The sequence below is a fragment of the Xiphophorus maculatus genome, chromosome 16 (genome assembly GCF_002775205.1).
Source record: "Xiphophorus maculatus strain JP 163 A chromosome 16, X_maculatus-5.0-male, whole genome shotgun sequence".
In the NCBI taxonomy this organism is placed as follows: domain Eukaryota; kingdom Metazoa; phylum Chordata; class Actinopteri; order Cyprinodontiformes; family Poeciliidae; genus Xiphophorus; species Xiphophorus maculatus.
In genome coordinates this window covers 19244433-19261899 of record NC_036458.1, presented here as the reverse complement: position 1 = coordinate 19261899, position 17467 = coordinate 19244433, and the positions used below count along the sequence as shown (strand labels likewise).

The following is a 17467-nucleotide window of genomic DNA, read 5'->3' as shown; positions in this document are numbered from 1 at the left end:
AAAAAAAAATCTCTCTACCAATTGTTTTTTATTATTATTATTATTATCCCCCATAAAGAGAGACTTTCCAAACCAAGATGAAGGTGAATGAAGCAAATTAAAACTTATTGTGGTTCTTTCTTGTCTTTGGTTTCCTGATGTCTTGGCTGAAAACGGGAAGCCAGTCCTTTGTCTATTTTTGGACGAGCATAAGAGGTCAGAGGTCTCCAAAGGTCCCCAAAGGAATTTACCAAAGCCTTGTTGGTTGTACTGCAGGAATAATGTCCTACACACTAAACATTCCCAGGAATGAGATGCAAGTCGTTCCCCTCTGCATATGTTCAAACGCTATTCTCAAGCAGTACTGTGGGAAAAGACTGGCTGTGCTGTGTGGTTGCTGTTGTTTTATAGCTGTACTTCAATTTACTCTGCACCGTCGAAACCTTCATGTAAGTACTTTTTTGTGCACTTTAATCAAGTGAGAATATATTCATAATGCTCACGATTGTTCCATGCTGCTGTGTTTTTCGGTTCTTAACTAGCTCTGCGAACTTCAGCTCAGTTCATCAATGCAAATATCAAAATGTTCAACTTGTGGTGAATTGTGCTATGACTATAGGTGATTTCAGCTATTATACTTTTTGGAAACATTTAAACTGAAATTCTTCAGAATGCCACAAAATTCAGCAAAAACTTTGTGCTCCTGGTTTGACAGCTTACTACATTCTTCCTACTCCATTCAAAATGTTATCTTGAAATGACTCGGCTTTTTCCGTATCTCTTATGGTTTCTCTATAATTGCGATTTAAGCTTAATGCAGATTTTTGACCGTTTTTCGGGCTTCGTCACCTTAGTGTCCATGGAAGTGACTTCCAGACAAATCTGCTATTTTGAAATCATGATTCTTACGTACTTGCCCGGTGCAGATGGAGTTCTTCCATCTTGCAGTTTTCCTTTTTTTCATTTTAGCCCCGAGCTCAACCATCAATGCAAGAAAATGTCCCAAATCATGCCGCTGTGATGACACCAAACGTACAGTGGCCTGCATCGGCAAAAACCTAACGGAGATTCCCCTGGGAGTAGATGAGGTGAGGAACTTCAACCGTGTTTATAGTCTGCTGTGCTTTTCTTTAAAACTCAGAATGAGAGTCATTGATTTGGTAAACTTGGGGCAGTAGCCCAGGGAGCCAACTTTTAGTTTTTAATTTTTAGCACAGACTTTCTTTTTCATTATTATTATTTATTTTCATCTATGAATGCATGTTTTGGAGGCATAGCCCCATATGTAAGGAGTTAAGGTAATCTTCTGAGATTTCATGAACATAGAAAAGACTCAAATATTTCAAAATTGTGAAGTTTTTGTAATGTTGTTTGGGGGGGAACAACATGGAGTTACTGGCCAAGGGACATATTAAACCTACCTTCATCAGTTTATGTATAGAACTGCCTGTTAACCCTCCTATTATGTTCGTTTCTGAGGTACAGCAAAAATGTTCGTGGGTCTATTTGAACCGGGGAGTATTTAATCATGCAGTAGTGTCAAAAACTAAAAAAAATCCTCCAAAACATTTTTGTATTTGTTCTTAATGGCCGTGCCCCTCCATAACTGTCTGAGTTGTCCGTTAATGGCCAGGTCTGCTGATCAGTTGCCCGTGACGTGTAAGCTCAGAGGGGGCGGTGCTTTTCTGCAGCTCCCAAGCTATGTGATAATCTTCCTTTGGGCATAAGACAGGTCTCTTCACTCGCTGCTTTTAAGTCCCTTCTTTCACTTTGTTTTACTGTGTCTGTATGTATTTTATATTTCAATCTTTTCTATTTTATAAATCACATTGTATTTTATGATTGTGTATAGCACTTTGGTCCTGTCAGTGTATAAAGTGCTTCATAAATAAAGTTGGTATGGTATTATTATGATTATTAACTCCAATACTAACCATTTCAATCAATATTTGTGCAATGATGTTTTTCTTATTTCTCAGAAATTAAGGATCAATGATGATAACTTACTCATTTACTCATTTGGACACAAAACATGGAATTTACATTTTTAATGTCCACTGAAAAAAACCTAGACACAAAAAAACTATAATTTCCTTGAAATTGATCTTTGGTAAAAAAAAAAAAATTATATTACATTTAGTTTTTTTTTTTCAATGGGTGGTCTTTATAATTGAACTTGAGACACATACTGTTCTGGGTCAAATTGACCCACTGATTAAAATCGAGATAATAGAAGAATAGAATAGAATGGAATTCAACTTTATTGTCATTGCACTGTCACAAGTACAAGCAATGAGATGTAGTTTGCATCTATCCAGAAGTGCTCTACGAGATATAAATATTTATTTACAGATGTACAAGACTATGTATGTATGGACTATAAGAGGTTATAGCAAAGAGATATAGATATTGTGTATAAATATAAATATGGGAGCTATATACACAGATTATACAAGAATGTTAGGGAATGGATTATATATGTATATAATATAATACAATGAGTCATGCAGAGAGTATTTATGTTTTCCTCCACTTCTGCTGAGTGTCCACTCAGTGTGCGTGGAGTTTGTCCATGGGAACAGAAAAGATTCCCGTCAAAAGTTGTATGAACTCCTGCTTTCTCGCAGTTTCCTAGTGAAGTAAAGAGAATAGTGAGAAAGTGGGCTTGTGTGTGTGTGTGTGGTGAAATATGGTTCATAGCTGCAAGGAAACACATAGAAATGGACATTTTTTAATCTGTTTTTGCACTTTAACTTGACTGCCGGTTCAAATTGACCCAAACAGTGTCTATGTAAAAAGTAGACCCCGGGGGGTTGCAAATGTGTAAAATGAATAAATTTTCAATTTATATGTAGAGTGCACCTATTGAGACAAATAGAAAAAGTTTCATGCAAAAAAAAATACTTCCAACTATTTCTAAAAAAAAAAAGTAAACTTTAAAACGGGTCAATTTGACCCGCAACATAACAGGAGGGTTAATGTACTGTAATTTGCATTAGAAGAATAAGTTATTTTTAGTAGACAGGGCACCAAAACAGCTGACAGTATCAAATAGAGACTTACGATTTAAGATGTACAGCAACTTTCTTTCTCTCTGATTCCCCCCACCTCAGACTGAAGCCCACCACGCCTCGTATGAGAGCCGTGGTCTTAACAAAGTCCCTCGGGGCTTCCCACCCAGGACGCAGCTGCTCAATCTCCGTGGCAACCACTTCCATTTCATCCCCGCCAGAAGCTTCCCGGGCACTGGTCGAGTTGTGTCTCTGTACCTGGACTTCTGCAAAATCCACGAAATCGAAGCTGGGGCCTTCCGTGGAATGAGGAACCTGGTGTATTTGTACCTGTCTGACAACGACCTCACGTCTTTGGAGCCCGAAGCTTTGGCCGGACTCCCAAAGCTCGTCTATCTTCACCTGGAGGGGAACCGACTGGCACAATTCCCCGGAGCAGGTCGGATTAAAGTTCCTAAAATTACAATTGTATCCATGCAAAGAGCCAAAGTAAAGTTGATGTTTACTTTTCCCTCTGCAGCTCTGTCACTCGTACCAAATTTGTCCGTCCTGCATCTGGAGCGAAACGCCATCTCGAGGCTGGAGCCTGCTGGCTTACTGTGCTCAGCTGCTCCGTCACTGATGAAGCTCTATTTAAGGAGCAACGCCATCAGTGAAATCGCCAAGGGCGCCCTGGACTCTGCTAACATTGAAACGCTTCACCTGGATTCAAACCGGCTGACCCGGGTGCCGTCCGACGCTCTGACTGACACGCCGAACCTGACGGAGCTGAACCTGTCTCAAAACCCGGTCCAGTGGCTCGGACCCGAGACCTTCCAGGAGATGTCACACAGTCTTCAGAGGCTTTACATGAATCAGATGGGGATGGAAGAGGTAAAGATTATGATGGATGCCTACATTTTGTGTTTGTTTTTTCTTCTTGACTATTGAAATGAGACAGAAATTGTCTGAAATTGCTGTGATTATTTGAGTTCAAAAAATTGCTGGTTTGACTTAGGGCTGAAAAACGTATCACAATATAAGTGTTTCATTTCAGTCAGTATCAATAATTATTGATTACCGTAGTTTAAAAAAATGTATTTTAAATGTCTGAAAAGCCAAACTGGTGACGTTTTATCCACAGTTTTCACTCCACTGTGTTGTTTTTTTTATTTTTAAGAAACTATGAGGCACAGTGACAAATCCTGAAACTGCTGCTGCGCAAGTTACTCACTGGGTCGTTGCTAGGTAACCAAAGAGTGAGTGAATTAGTAGATGTGAGAAATCCAAGGTCTTTCCTCTGCCTACATCCCCCAGAATGCTGTTTGGCTCTCGGAGTTCAGTGAAATCATTTAAAATTCTGTCAGACGTTATATCTATTGATATTGATCACATATCTATCGTGATATATACGGTTATTGATTAATTGCCAAGCTCTATACACTTAGAGTGCATGTGAAAATAAGTATTGAATAAAAAATTACAGACGTCCGATGACGGTCCACATGCATGGGTTTAAATAAATCTTGTATCTGTGGTCAGATGCCGAAAGAGGCTCTGCTGGGCCTGGGTCCACGTCTGAAAGTTCTGACCGTGAGAGGAAACCAGCTGAAGGCGCTTCCGGACCTGAGCCCGCTCAGTGGCCTCGAGATGATCGACCTGCGGGACAACCCTCTGGTCTGTGACTGTGACCTGCTGCCCCTGCGAAGGTCAGTGCATTTACCAGAGAACCGGTTCCGGTGAAAATCAAAAAAAAAAAACATTCTCCATTTTGGCAGTAAGACGGTTAATTCAACTTTTAAAACCCATACATTTTCAATCGGGTTGAGGTTTGGAGAAGGCTGTCCGGTGCTGCATGTCGGGAAACTTTATACAGTGGGTTGTTAAGAAGAAAAAAATGACCAAAACCAAACAGAAGAAGATTTTAACCAATTTGGTGTGGCAAGAGTTTGGTCAGTCGTCAACAGATGTAACTGGATGTTCCAGCAGGACGTTGATCCCAAATGTGACATTAGTGCAACAATTACAACTGCAACTGTATTGTTTTCTAATAATGTCTGAATCTCTTTGTTTCGTTCGCACAGGTGGATGGAGAGAGTGAAGTTGGACGTTTTAGCAACATGTCGTCACCCTCTAGAGCTTAAAGGTCAGAAGGTGATGGACACCAAAGGGTTCGCAACCTGTCCAGAAAGCACAACTTCTCCGACTGAGACTGGATCCTGCAGGACCCACGGCTGCAAGACTAAAATCCACCAGATGAAGAAGGCGGCCAGAAAAGCTCAGAGCACCCAGTGAAACATAAGTAGGTCAAAAAACAAGAAGATGGACAAAGCAAGTGGAGGAAATTGAGTTTGTGTTAGATTTTTAGTCTATTAGTGTAGAATCAAGTCAAAGTAGTTACTTTAGTGTTTAATGGATACATGTGCAATAGAGGTCAAAATCCACTATGAATACTTATTTCCTGTTATAGCTTTATCTTGAGAAGACGTCTGGTTTAGGTTTTTTCTTTATCTGTCGTTGACACATTTTGTTGGACTTTTGCTGTCAACAAAATTTGTCAGAGGTGTAGATAGTAACCAGTTACATTCCGTCATGTTACTGTAATCAGGTGCAACATGTTTGTACACTGGACTTTTTTTGAAGTTGTGTATAAATCTCGAACTTTTACTTGTTTGTTTTGATTAACGTATTTTACTCAGCTACATTTTAAGTCATGTCCGTTAAAGAGTAAATATAATTATAAAAAGGCTGCAATGATTCTTCAACACCATGACAATGTGAACACTCTGAATAGAATTTTTAAATTACACCCAATACCTCCCAAGTATTCATGACGTCCTGTGCTAACATGGTTCAATTTGAGCCAAATCTTTTATTTATAAAGTTCATAATTTAATCAAAAGCTGTTTCATACTGATATGTTATATTTTTCCTATGTGAAATCCATCTGTGTAACTTTCTTTTGCTGATTAAACAAAAGGTCACTTTTCTTAAAATAAAATTGTATTGAGGAATGTTTTGCTTTTATTTGAGTAAAAGTTTACACTTGGTACCTTGTATTTTAAGTAATGTTCTGTACTCTTTCCACCTATTTTTCACTTTGAACACTGAGTCTGGTTCTCTTTCAACAATGACCCCTTCTTTTCCTCAAATATGGGGACCTCATGTTTACTAATGCTTACTAATGTTGAGTGCTTACTCTGTCTTGTGCCTCTTGTAAGGTTATCCGTCAAACACACACACAAAGGAGAATAAAAAGTTTTTTCAACTGCATAACATTTAAAAACATTGTGGTTTTTTAGAGCCCTGAAATGAAAGCCTACAAGGTTTTTATCGTCATTCTACAACAGTTACTAATTTAGGGAGAAAAAAAGACAGGAAAGTATGTAAAATGAAACATCAAATGTCAGCTCACCCTTGGTGTTATAATATGAGTGGTTCCTGCTGCAGTGTACCGTGTGGGGTTCCATGGTGTAATGGTTAGCACTCTGGACTCTGAATCCAGCGATCCGAGTTCAAATCTCGGTGGAACCTGACTTTTATTTTCACCCAAATCTTTGTGGGATTCTTTTTTTTTTTTTTTGCTGCTTATTAATGTGAAATTATTTTTTTTACAATAAGTCTCAGTCACTTAACCCAAATTGTGTGGAAATATTCACAAATATTTGTGAATATTGCTTCAGTTCGAAACAAGCTAACGGAAGCTGTCGTAATTTCCGACTCGGTGAATAAACTAAGCTTCCCGGATTATCCAAGATGGCCGCAGCGATGGATGTTGACACACCAAGCGGTACTAACAGCGGAGCTAGTAAGAAGCGCTTCGAAGTCAAAAAGGTATTTTTGTTTAAAGCAGCTGTGGTCAAATTAAACAAATGTTTCACGTCATTAGCTGTGGCAGAATGCCGTGAGCTACAGCTCAGTCCTGCGAGCTGCCTGAGCTCTCTTAAATACAGCTAGCATTAGCTACAAAACTGCTAGCATAGCACATTGTGAATTTAAATGCGTCATACTTGTACAAGACACTTTGAACGTATTACTTGTTAAATTCGGCCACTTATCTTTAGTATCTCTACGCTAATAACCATATTTAGCTAAAGCAGATAAACCGCCCTTGACTAAAGATAAAGTAGTGCTACCCTGCATGCTAAATTAGCTTAGTCAGCTAGCTTCAACTGTCAAGGTTTCACAAACTGTAAAGAAATTCAATTGGTTGCGCTCTTATTATATTTAGTTGTATGTTTGTTACATCTTAACGTTTATTAAATAGTATCAATGTCATCTTCATGGCTTATTTTCTAATGAATCTGTCAGTTTATTTAATTTAGTGTTGAATGGGTTAGCATGTCTGCGTAGGTTTTTGTTTTTTTTTTTAGCCGTCATCGTCCTAAACAGAGAAGTCAAGATTCAAATCTCCACTTTCATTCTGAAGACCCAATACAGTCAAACAGATTTGCGTTGTTTTTGAAGTAAGAGTTATAACCATATTTATAACTCTGCTGTATTGTAAGCTTTTAATGATACTGTCTTGTATTGGAAGACCTTCAAGGTCTTCACAGAAATTTCAGTCTTCATTAATTGTGGCGATGCTTATAGTGTGGTTTCAGCAGATTGAAAGACCACTTATCACATCAACTTTGAGGGCTACATTTTCTCCAGCTGCCTGATATATCCCACTCACTGATGGACGCTATTGAAAAAATAACTTCTGTTACTGGTCATAATGTTTTGTACCTTAGGAAATCTGGATAATTTTCCCCATTTTGTTCAAATCCAGTGGAATGCGGTTGCGCTGTGGGCCTGGGACATAGTGGTGGATAATTGTGCCATCTGTAGGAACCACATCATGGATCTCTGTGAGTTCATTTGGTTCTGACATTGAACATCTTTGTCAGGTTGCAGTACAGTCTGACATCACTTCCCGTCTTCCTTCAGGTATAGAGTGTCAGGCCAACCAGGCGTCTGCGACATCGGAAGAGTGTACCGTAGCCTGGGGTGTCTGCAATGTGAGTTTGCAGATCTACATGAAAAATGTATTTTAAGAAAGCACTATGTTCATTCAAAATGGAGGGAAATCTTGTGAAGTTAATTGCTGTCATCAAGTTACTTCCATTCTGGCTTTTAACTTGACTTATTGTTTTGTTTTTTTTTCCCCCAGCATGCCTTTCATTTTCACTGTATTTCCCGCTGGCTGAAAACCAGACAGGTGTGTCCTCTGGACAACAGAGAGTGGGAGTTCCAGAAGTGAGTATGATCGGTTTTCTGATTCCTAGCCTCACTGTGAATATTTCTGTTGACGCGAACCGCTGTACTGACGTCTCTTCGCCTGCCTCTGCCGTGTTTTCGCAGATACGGACACTAGCCATTGTACTGTTGACCCGGTTCCGCAAGCATCGGCCTCTCTGCCTTTGTATTCCTCCCTGCTTATCAGACTAGATGTTGTTTTCCACAGATTTGTTTTTGGATTGTTTCGAGCTCCTAAATAAAGAGCAATGTTATCACAGACCCTGGATGACTTTTTAATGGACAGTGGTTGAATTATTATGAACTGAAATAAGATTGTATGTTTATTAGTTAGTTTATGCATTGTGGTGTCCACAGCACTCGCTGTGTTACAGGACAGTCAGTAATCCTGTGTTGTCTAGTTGGGAGAAAAAAAGACACTTGACTCAGTAGGTCCAATCAGGTGGAGCCTAAAAGGCATTAATAAATTAGATTTAAAATGTTTTGTTCAAAATTTCTCCTTGGATTAAAAAAAAAAAAAAAAAGGTTTCCTGGATTTATGTTGAAGATTTATCAACTGTGCATATTTTAACAAATGTTGATGGAAAAATATGAAAACTGCATTGGTAAAATTTAAAAACTAAGGGCTGATAGCATCACTGGTTATAATTGAAGAGATTTTTAAATTATTACAGTGACTATTAGTCCACTATATAAAAAAAATCTTATTTTGGTAGACCGATAATGGGATTTGTTTTTGTACGTTTTTTTCAAGAATGTGTTTTAAGTATTATGCACAATATAAACTAAGGAGAAGCTAGTAGAGCTGATGTTTAAGTCAAATGCAACCAATGCAATTCAAAGAGCCTTTTTACCCTCATCCTAGCTGAATAAAATTGATTTAGATCAGCTAATTGTATATAAACATTTGGAAAACAAAGACAGCTTATTTTAATTTCTGTAGTACATGTGGTTTTCAAAAAGCACCTTTTTCATTTCTATTTGTGGGTTTTAAGAGGCTGGATTTTTTTTTCTACAGGATATTTAATGGTGAAAAATTAAAGAAAAATACATAAAATATATTACTAATATTTTAATGTGATTTTGTGGTGCAAAATAATGTGAACATTCCATGGAAATCTGCTAAAACCTTCATTTGTTGTTCAGTAACGTCTATTTAAAAGCAGTCTGCTCCTCCGCCATTTTCAGTTAAGAGTAAACTGTGGAAGGACCAACGTGGGGTGCAGAATTTGATCTAAAGGCAATATTTTATCCATAAAAATTATGTAAAAAATACTCTTAAGGTTTACATTTCTACGTAAAATACTTAACTCCTACTGAATCTAATTTAATTCTTAAAGATACATTAAAGTTTTCCATTTCATAAAGGCGGTAACTCAAACTCAATAATTCCACTCAAATTGAAGGATCCATTCAGCTTAGGTGTAAAGTTTCAGATTTTTCCTTTATATTTGTGACATTTCATCCACATCAAACCGAAAATACTACAAAATCAAATGCAGCTAATTCTAAATTGCTTTCAGTTTGTTTTTGGGTTTTGTTTCCACAAATTTGACACAAAATCCCCTAAAATTATGTGAAAAGTCCCAGCAGAATGAAGGACAGGCTATTTAAAAAAAACCAAAAAGCAGATTTTTGCATCAAGAGTTTTTATTGTGATTTCCCCCCCCCCCCACTCCCACACAGAGTCAAACATGAACATTATTACTCTCTTTAGTATTATTAACAGTTCTGATAACAAAAAACAGACAACACACCAAAGCCTGTGTGAGTTTTCGGCCGTGTTCAGAAAGAAAACCAGAGGGAAAGCTTTACAACATATTAAATGTTTGTAGAAACAGTAAAGAGTTGTAACGCAGAGGCTTTCAGTGCAGCTGTTCCAGGTAGCGGTTAAGAAAAGGTCAACCTGCGGGTTAAACAAAGTCCAGGCGGAGACACGTCTTAGGTTACTGAAGCGTCAGACCGGAACTCTGGGTCGTCGGCTAGTTCAGATGTTAGGTGCTAATTGGCTGATTGAGAACGCTGTAAAAAGTTGCTCAATTTTTTTTTAAATTTTTTTTTTCTTTTTTCAGAACATTGCACCAGTTTACACATAATCAGCTCCCCACTTTGAACTAAACACAGTGAATAATTGTTGACAAGCGGCGCTCTCTGGATCGCTTCACCTTTTGGTCTCATTCCCTCTGGCCGCCCTCTACGGTTGTGGGGAGGCTCCGAACTTGGTACTCAGCTTGGTGACCAGGGCCATGATTTTGGGGTTGTTTTGATACTTGGAGATGTTGGCCGGGTTCTGCGCCACATCCTGGAATGCAGCCATGACCTCAGGGTCCTGGATTTAAACGACAGATACCGACACGCTTAAATAAAAGGCACAAATAGCTCAAAGATCACAGGTTTTTGATTAGATTACTCCACATCTTTAACATACATATTAATAAATTTACATACCATAAAAAACATTCTTTTTCCAGTAATTCAACAATAACTGAAATTTTTACATTTGTTTTGGATAATTATGGCTAACAGGACACAAAATCTAATACTGAAATCCTAAGTGAAAGATATTTAACTTTAAAAAGGGAATTTTAATTAAAGGTGTGCGATACTGAATATTTCGGCACTGATCCAATATTGAGTATCGCCAGGACTAGTATTGCTGATACCGATACTTTTAAATAAAAAGTATCAACATTTTTATTTTTCACTGAATTATATTAGTTCAAACCACAGAGTTTGGGGAAAGGTTTTTTGGTGTCTACAAAATACTTTTAATTACATACTAACATGATAAACGATTAAAAGAAAATATTTGAAAGCAAATCGAAACACCTCCAAGGTAGAGTAGAAAAACTAGAATGAAAAAAAATTCCAAGAAGCAATCTGAAGCTAATGTATCGAGATTGCCACGATAGTATCGCCGTCACCGATACTGAAACCTACTTGGTAATGATACTGCTGATATTTTTTGATAGACTCACCCGAATCTAATTTTAACGCAGAAAAGTCGCAACCTTCACAATCCTGGGGAAGACTGCTAGCTTAACAGATGACCGAAAGTGTAAATATAAAAAAGGTTTGATGGGAAAAAGGTTCACAAGCAAGAGGGAAAACAGTAAACCCCATTGAGGAGTTTGAGAGAGATTCACAAGATAAAGAAGCATTTGAGTTCCTTCAGAACCTTAATGACCATGATTACTGTCTTTTTTTTTTTTAATACTCAAAATCAAAAACTCCATGTTTAGAAGCTAAGCAACGTTAAACATGTGAACCAGGTGAGTTGACACGACGGATTGGTGCCGATTTCACTCGCCTTCATGGCGTTGAGCAGCTCAGGATCCTTGAAGAGCTCACCCAGACCGGGCATACCACCAGGGGGCACTCCGCCCGGGAAGCCGGCAGCTCCTGCACAGGAACAAACCCACGAACAATCAGGAGCAGAACTTCAGGTTTCCCGACAGGAAGCAGCTGATTAATAACATCAAACAATGTGTAGAAGGAAAACATGCAGCTTCCACTCTCACCTGGGAAGAATCCTCCTCCAAACTGCCGGGCTTCCTCTTCCTGCAGTGATGAAACGCAGAAGGTGAGCCATCTTGACCAGATTGTATTCAACAGCTTAAATATCCCTCAGACTCACCCTCTGTGCGCGCACATGCTCCTCTCGGGCTTTCTTTATGCGCTCTTGTTTCTCTTTGATCTCCTTCTCTTCCCTCTTCCGCTCATATTTGCGTCTGTGCTCCATGATTTTATTAGCCTGACGTCCAAAGTTTAAAAAGTTAAAAAAATATATATACATGCAGGGTTTCTGCAGGCTTCACCAACTCAAATACAAGATGTTTTAAAACCATCATGAATGAAATTTAAGACCAGTCTTGTGACAGAATGGATATAGCAACGTACAAGTTGGCAACAGAAGTGAGTCAGTGGCAAAGATCAAACTGGCAACAAATGTACACTTATCCAGGATAGACGCAAAACGCTAGGTAGCTAGCTAGGGCATGTTAGCAGCTAGTTAGCGGTAGCCTCCACAGCTTTGAGTCGCAGAACGCAATGAAGATGTCTGCGTGTGACTCAAACATTTGCCTGACAGAAAAGTCCCACGAGAAAAATATGCTACATAGAATACACGAGTAAACAGTCCTGCCAAATTTAAGACCTGTGATTGACGTATTCAAGACCAACTTACAGTTTTGTAAATCAATTTAAGACTTTTTAAGGATGCGCAGACACCCTGTTATTATTATTCCCTGCTTCGGTACCTTTGGCTGCACTTCCTTTAGCAGCGCACTCGCGTCCTCGTCGTAGTCCAGCTTACAGGCTATGGCCAGGTCTTTGGCGGCCTCCTCCCAGTGACCAAGCAGCCTGCGCGCGCGCACACACACACACACACACACACACACACACAGGTACCAAAATCACACAGAAGGCAGCAAATGCAGCAAAATGCGAAACCCTTTGTCACAAACTGGCATTCGGACTAGAACAGACCTTTGTGTGTCTGATTCGTCTCAGACGTCGGGGAGGATGATGGGAAAAAAGTGGGATTTGCTAACTGTTGTTGTGGCCGACTATTCTACGTAAAACACGCTGACAATAATCTGGTTAAAATACAAAGGGAAGACGATCAGAAATATTTTAGAGCACTTTCTGGCCACCGCTACTACATTTAGTTGTGGATACTAAACTTTCCCCAGTCAGAATTTCGACTTCATCTGACATTTTTGTTGTTTTTCAAAGAGGAAATTCATAAATTTTGACATCAAAGTAAAAAGAATGTGTTGTAGAAAGCAGCACTACTGAATTATATATATATATATATATATATATATATAATTGTTCTTCTTTACTATTATGTTGATGCATTACATAAAGTCCCATTAAATACACTGAAGTATGTTTATATAACAAAATTGCAGGATTTCTGTACATTTTGCATTTCAATAATTTCTTCTAGATTTTTAAAATGCTTTTATTTTTACTACTTATTAAACTATCCCTTAACAAGTAGTCATGTCTCAGCTGTAGGTTCCACATATCATGAAATAAGAAAATGGCGTCCGATGATGAGGTCACATCACTGCTCATTTGCAATCCACGCTAATTTTATCTTAGTTTTCATTTTAATTCCTATAACTTGTGTCGTGTCAAAAGAGAACTGCAGTATCTCACGCGAAACGCAGACCCTTTAAAGAAAAATCTATGTCCTTTAATACTCCTCGTAAAAAAATCTAAGAAAGGTAAGACCACAATTTGGATAACTTAAGTCTGCATGGGTTAAATATTAAAATCAAGTAGGATGTCATTTGAAATTCAGCAATATAAAAACACACTGCATTTTAGAAGTATTTTAAAATTATTAACAAAACAGCAGAAAAAGAAACTTTTCTACAAATTTTTCAGGCTTTTCTTGCTAAGTTTCACACCTCAAAACCTAGAAAATGATCACAGAAAATCCTAAACTTCTAGGGTCCTTATAGGAATCATAGCAGATTAAAAAAACAACTAAACATTCTAGTAAAACACGTTTGCGTGTTTCACACTCAGGCTTAATGTTACAAAATATAACCAAACAGAAACGTTTGAAGAACCAGTTGAGTAGGGTTGACTGCGTTGACACTGAGGGTTTGGTAATGTCACTAGTAAACACTGAATGATGCCTCTTGGCCAAACAGACAGCGGCCGTGGCTCTCTGGTACCTGTGAGCTTTGCCCCTCCACTTGTATGGCTGTGCAGAGTCTGGGTTGATGCTGATGGCTCTGTTGCAGTCCCTGATGGCTGCGTTGGGTTTCTGCATTTTGATGTACACACTAACACACAGATGGAAACGTTTAGAACGGGTCTGGAGCGCTTTGCAGACGAGCTGTGGATTAACATCCGCCCCACCGGGTCGCTCACCTCGCCCGCTTGGCGTAAAGAATGGCTACCCGAGGGCTCAGCTTGATGGCTTCTGTGAACAGATCCAAAGCTTTCTGAAGGTCGCCTGGAATCAAAAACAGGAGCAGGTTATTGATCGAAGATCCCTTTTAGTGCTGCGGATCGTTTTCATTCTGGTCACTAGTGGATCTGAGTGGAGCCTGCCTTCTCCCAGGGCGTTGATCGCTTCGATCTTCTTCTCGTTGGCTTGGTCCATCATCTCCTCTGTGACCTGCAGGCGAGTCCAAATTATTTATCTCTAGCCGACTCGTGACAGAATGAAGTTTCGGTTTAAAACGTATTCATTCGGTATAAGAAATGTGTCACCTCGATGTCGTCAAACTCTCCCATCTCCTCCGGATTATCAGCGTCCGGCTCTATCACTCCTTCATTGTCGATTTCTAAAATAAAAGGAGAATTGTGTCTTTTTGTTTCCCCTGAAGTAGAGAGTCCAGGCAACCTGATGTCTGTCAGTTTCCTCTCCTCTTATCCTCACATATCTGAGTTTTGTCCTTGCTGAACAGAAGGACATTTCTGGTTTCCTAGCCTGTTTGTAAAACACTGCTAATAGCATTGTACCTGAATGATCTGAAGTGAACTGTAAAAAATATTTGGTGTAGATCAGAGGCGCCAATTTTTTGTGTGCGTGATTCTTCGCCATAAAAATCAAAACGTTTCTGGTGCTGATTTAGAAATATTTGCAAGAAATATCGCAATATTTGCACTTAAGTATTTCTATTACTAGCAAATAAGTGTTGAAGTGAAATATACTGCCACCTGCAGGTGGGAGTTGGCATCACTTTAAAAATTTTTAAAAAAAGAAGCGATTTGTTGTTTGTGAGTTAATTTCCGCAACCACAGTAAAACTTGAATTATTGACTAATGTAATTTGGCAGTAAACAGATATAAACCAATTGGATTTGATTAATATAACGATATTTAAGCAAACAACTGTTATCTTGAAGCTTCTACTTATGCAATACCTCTGGAGTCTTGAGGGCCACATAAAAAGCTATGGCGGGCCAGATTTGGCCCCCGAGCCTTGAGTTTGACACATGTGGTGTAAACAATTAGACGTGTCAAAGAAAGACGGTTCAACAATAGGAAACAAAGCTCCAACCTGTCAGTTTATGACCATTTTAAAGCATTAAACATTTTTCGCTTCCTGTGTTACATTCAGGTGTCTTGATTTGCTATTTTTGCATGAAGGATCCTCACCGCAGACCAAACGGCGACGCTGTGATCAAAGCAGCATGGGAGTTTATAAATAAAACGGATCTGAATCTCTTCGGTACCTATTTCACTCTCCTCGCTCTCAGAATCCACAGGGAGCTCAGGCTCTGGATGCGGCGCTGCTGAGGGGGACGGCCCACACGGACAGCCACCCTAAACGTCGCACAACGCCAATTAATAGTTCTCTTCCGTCTTTCCACGGACGTTTTAATGAAAGAAACAAAAACACAGTTGGCAAGAAAAGATAATCTGCACATCACCTGACATGAGTCCGGTTTCTTAGCCAGAGGAGGGATGTTAGCGCCCATACTGTGGGATAAAATTATGAGGAGTTAGTAAAGCATCAAAGCGAACACCGGCTTTATTTTTCAAACGTTAAATAGTCGCTTCTTAAAGCGTACCACGGTATTCCACCCGTGTCTCTTTACAACAAACTTCATTGCATTTTATCGGGTTGAGTCTTTAATTGGGTGATTTGAATCACCTAATTGATTCAAATCAATTAGGTGGATCCGAAACTCGCCTTGGTTTAGATCAAGGCGTATGGTTAAAATCAAAATGATCCATACCTCTTTACGGTTCTTCTGGGTTTTTTCCTCACAGGAAATGACACAGGCATCTCTCAGAAGACTTATAACATCTTATTGTTATAAATATGCAAAACCATCTCAATAGTCAGTTGAAAAATGCTTATCCTTATTACCTTACAGGGTACTCCACACTTTTAAGACTTAAGCCCGTTTAATGCTGAACTACCTTTGTTTAAGCACAGCTTTGTGTTGGTCTATTACTTGGATCTAAATTGACGAAATAGTTTTAAGTGAAAGGGGTATGACAACTTTAACAAGACACTGTAATGTTACAGATTCCCACACGTAAATAAAAATATGTAATTTTGGTTCAAGTTATTAAAGTGTACATAAAAATGCTTTACCACCACCCCCAATTCGAATGCTTTGAATGTGTTAGTCTACCACAGGCCCATAGAATGGTTAATATTCATTTTTGGGCACCATTTGGATACCAATCCTAATGATTGTTGAGATTGATGGGACTTCATTTTGCAAAAGGATGTTAAACATTATCCCTCTGTGTTTTGGAGTATTGTTATTTATTTCCAGATATATTTATTTAAAGTTTTCTTCCTCGATTTTTTTTTATTTATAGTCATATTTTCCTCCTTCCTTTCCTAATTTAGTCGTTGTCAATTTTGGCAGGATCAGTCCTCCATATCTGTTATCGCAACACGGAGACACAAATGGCTACTGGTTTATACTGGATGGTGGGCGGGTCAGAGCACGTGGTCTGACCCGCAGAATATTAAAGACTTAAAATATTACCGAGGACTAAAACAAAAATGATTGCATCCGATCTATTGATCTCTTAAGCATTAAATCCCCGGTAGGCTCGATCAGCGGTTATGCTTCAGAGATCCTGACCTCTGCAGCCAGGTGCGGAAGAAGCCCATCTCCGGAAGGTGCAGGATCCCCGGATTGGACTCGCACATCTGCACGAAGCCCTTCAGCTCTGTCACTTTTCGTGGGTCCATGCTGGCTCCTCAAGGTCCAGCAGACGGAGCGCTGCGCGCGGCCTGGAGGCAGAATGAAAGACAGCCAACAACTCAGCCAAGTGGGGCTTTTGTTGACGTGCTGAGCTGTTAATACCCTTCGCGATAAGCTAGGCAGTGCTAGCATGCTGGCACGTAATGAACGTGAGCTACGAGCTCTGGCTAGCTTATTCAACAAACAGTTCAGTCAAACCAAAAGAACAGGCACAACGGAGGTTCCAAAGCAAATACATTTAGAGCAACTTGAATAAATATTACAAGAGGTGAAAGCGAGAACTTTCTGGAAATGTGGACCAGTGCGTGACGCTGACACTTTGACGCATGAACACAGCGCTGCGATATGCAGCGCTGGTGAATGAAAGTCGGCATTTGCCTGCTTTTGAGAAAATAAAAGTAAACACACCTGTGTGACAATGCGTAGAGAAGAGAAGAAGCGCTGCAGACGAAGGTTGCAGTCGTTTTTTTTTTTTATCGCCACCAACAGTCTGCTTCGCTGGAGGTGGCGTCGCTCCGGTGTTTCATTCAGGCGAGAAGTCGGGCAGAC

The 17467-nt window shown here is 39.3% G+C and overlaps 3 protein-coding genes and 1 non-coding gene across 4 annotated transcripts; 3 read left to right on the top strand and 1 right to left on the bottom strand.

The window, feature by feature from the left end:
* The first annotated feature begins 1121 nt into the window (after positions 1-1121).
* On the top strand, positions 1122-5351 carry LOC102236095 (chondroadherin-like protein). The gene is made up of 5 exons (XM_023349231.1): positions 1122-1139; positions 3093-3429; positions 3511-3863; positions 4512-4678; positions 5054-5351. Exons 1-5 carry the CDS (start codon positions 1122-1124, stop codon positions 5262-5264), a joined length of 1086 nt encoding a protein of 361 aa, XP_023204999.1. The 3' UTR covers positions 5265-5351.
* A 1080-nt stretch (positions 5352-6431) lies between these two features.
* trnaq-cug lies at positions 6432-6503 on the top strand. The gene has a single exon. It is a non-coding gene; the product is annotated as a tRNA-Gln (tRNA).
* Positions 6504-6691: 188 nt separating this feature from the next.
* rbx1 (ring-box 1) lies at positions 6692-8471 on the top strand. The gene is made up of 5 exons (XM_005808816.3): positions 6692-6803; positions 7744-7822; positions 7902-7972; positions 8125-8210; positions 8316-8471. Exons 1-5 carry the CDS (start codon positions 6726-6728, stop codon positions 8326-8328), a joined length of 327 nt encoding a protein of 108 aa, XP_005808873.1. The 5' UTR covers positions 6692-6725; the 3' UTR covers positions 8329-8471.
* A 1802-nt stretch (positions 8472-10273) lies between these two features.
* On the bottom strand, positions 10274-17438 carry st13 (ST13, Hsp70 interacting protein). Its single transcript, XM_005808814.2, has 13 exons — positions 17327-17438; positions 16796-16947; positions 15617-15665; positions 15419-15509; positions 14451-14524; positions 14289-14355; positions 14106-14190; positions 13907-14017; positions 12470-12572; positions 11848-11964; positions 11732-11771; positions 11521-11612; positions 10274-10539 (listed from the first exon to the last, which is right to left on the bottom strand). The coding sequence occupies exons 2-13, from the start codon at positions 16903-16905 to the stop codon at positions 10405-10407; spliced, it is 1074 nt and encodes a 357-aa protein (XP_005808871.1). The 5' UTR covers positions 16906-16947; positions 17327-17438; the 3' UTR covers positions 10274-10404.
* Between the last annotated feature and the right edge of the window lie 29 nt (positions 17439-17467).

Excerpts from the sequence above, each read along its gene's own strand:
- LOC102236095 (XM_023349231.1), top strand. Across the intron at positions 3,430-3,510 it reads GGCACAATTCCCCGGAGCAG|CTCTGTCACTCGTACCAAAT; the intron begins GTCGGATTAAAG and ends TTCCCTCTGCAG. Across the intron at positions 3,864-4,511 it reads ATCAGATGGGGATGGAAGAG|ATGCCGAAAGAGGCTCTGCT; the intron begins GTAAAGATTATG and ends ATCTGTGGTCAG.
- rbx1 (XM_005808816.3), top strand. The coding sequence starts at position 6,726 with ATGGCCGCAGCGATGGATGTTGACACACCAAGCGGTACTAACAGCGGA. Across the intron at positions 7,823-7,901 it reads GAACCACATCATGGATCTCT|GTATAGAGTGTCAGGCCAAC; the intron begins GTGAGTTCATTT and ends GTCTTCCTTCAG. Across the intron at positions 7,973-8,124 it reads TAGCCTGGGGTGTCTGCAAT|CATGCCTTTCATTTTCACTG; the intron begins GTGAGTTTGCAG and ends TTTTTCCCCCAG.
- st13 (XM_005808814.2), bottom strand. The coding sequence starts at position 16,905 with ATGGACCCACGAAAAGTGACAGAGCTGAAGGGCTTCGTGCAGATGTGC. Across the intron at positions 12,573-13,906 it reads TGGAGGGGCAAAGCTCACAG|GCTGCTTGGTCACTGGGAGG; the intron begins GTACCAGAGAGC and ends GCGCGCGCGCAG. Across the intron at positions 11,613-11,731 it reads TGGAGGAGGATTCTTCCCAG|GAGCTGCCGGCTTCCCGGGC; the intron begins GTGAGAGTGGAA and ends GTTCCTGTGCAG.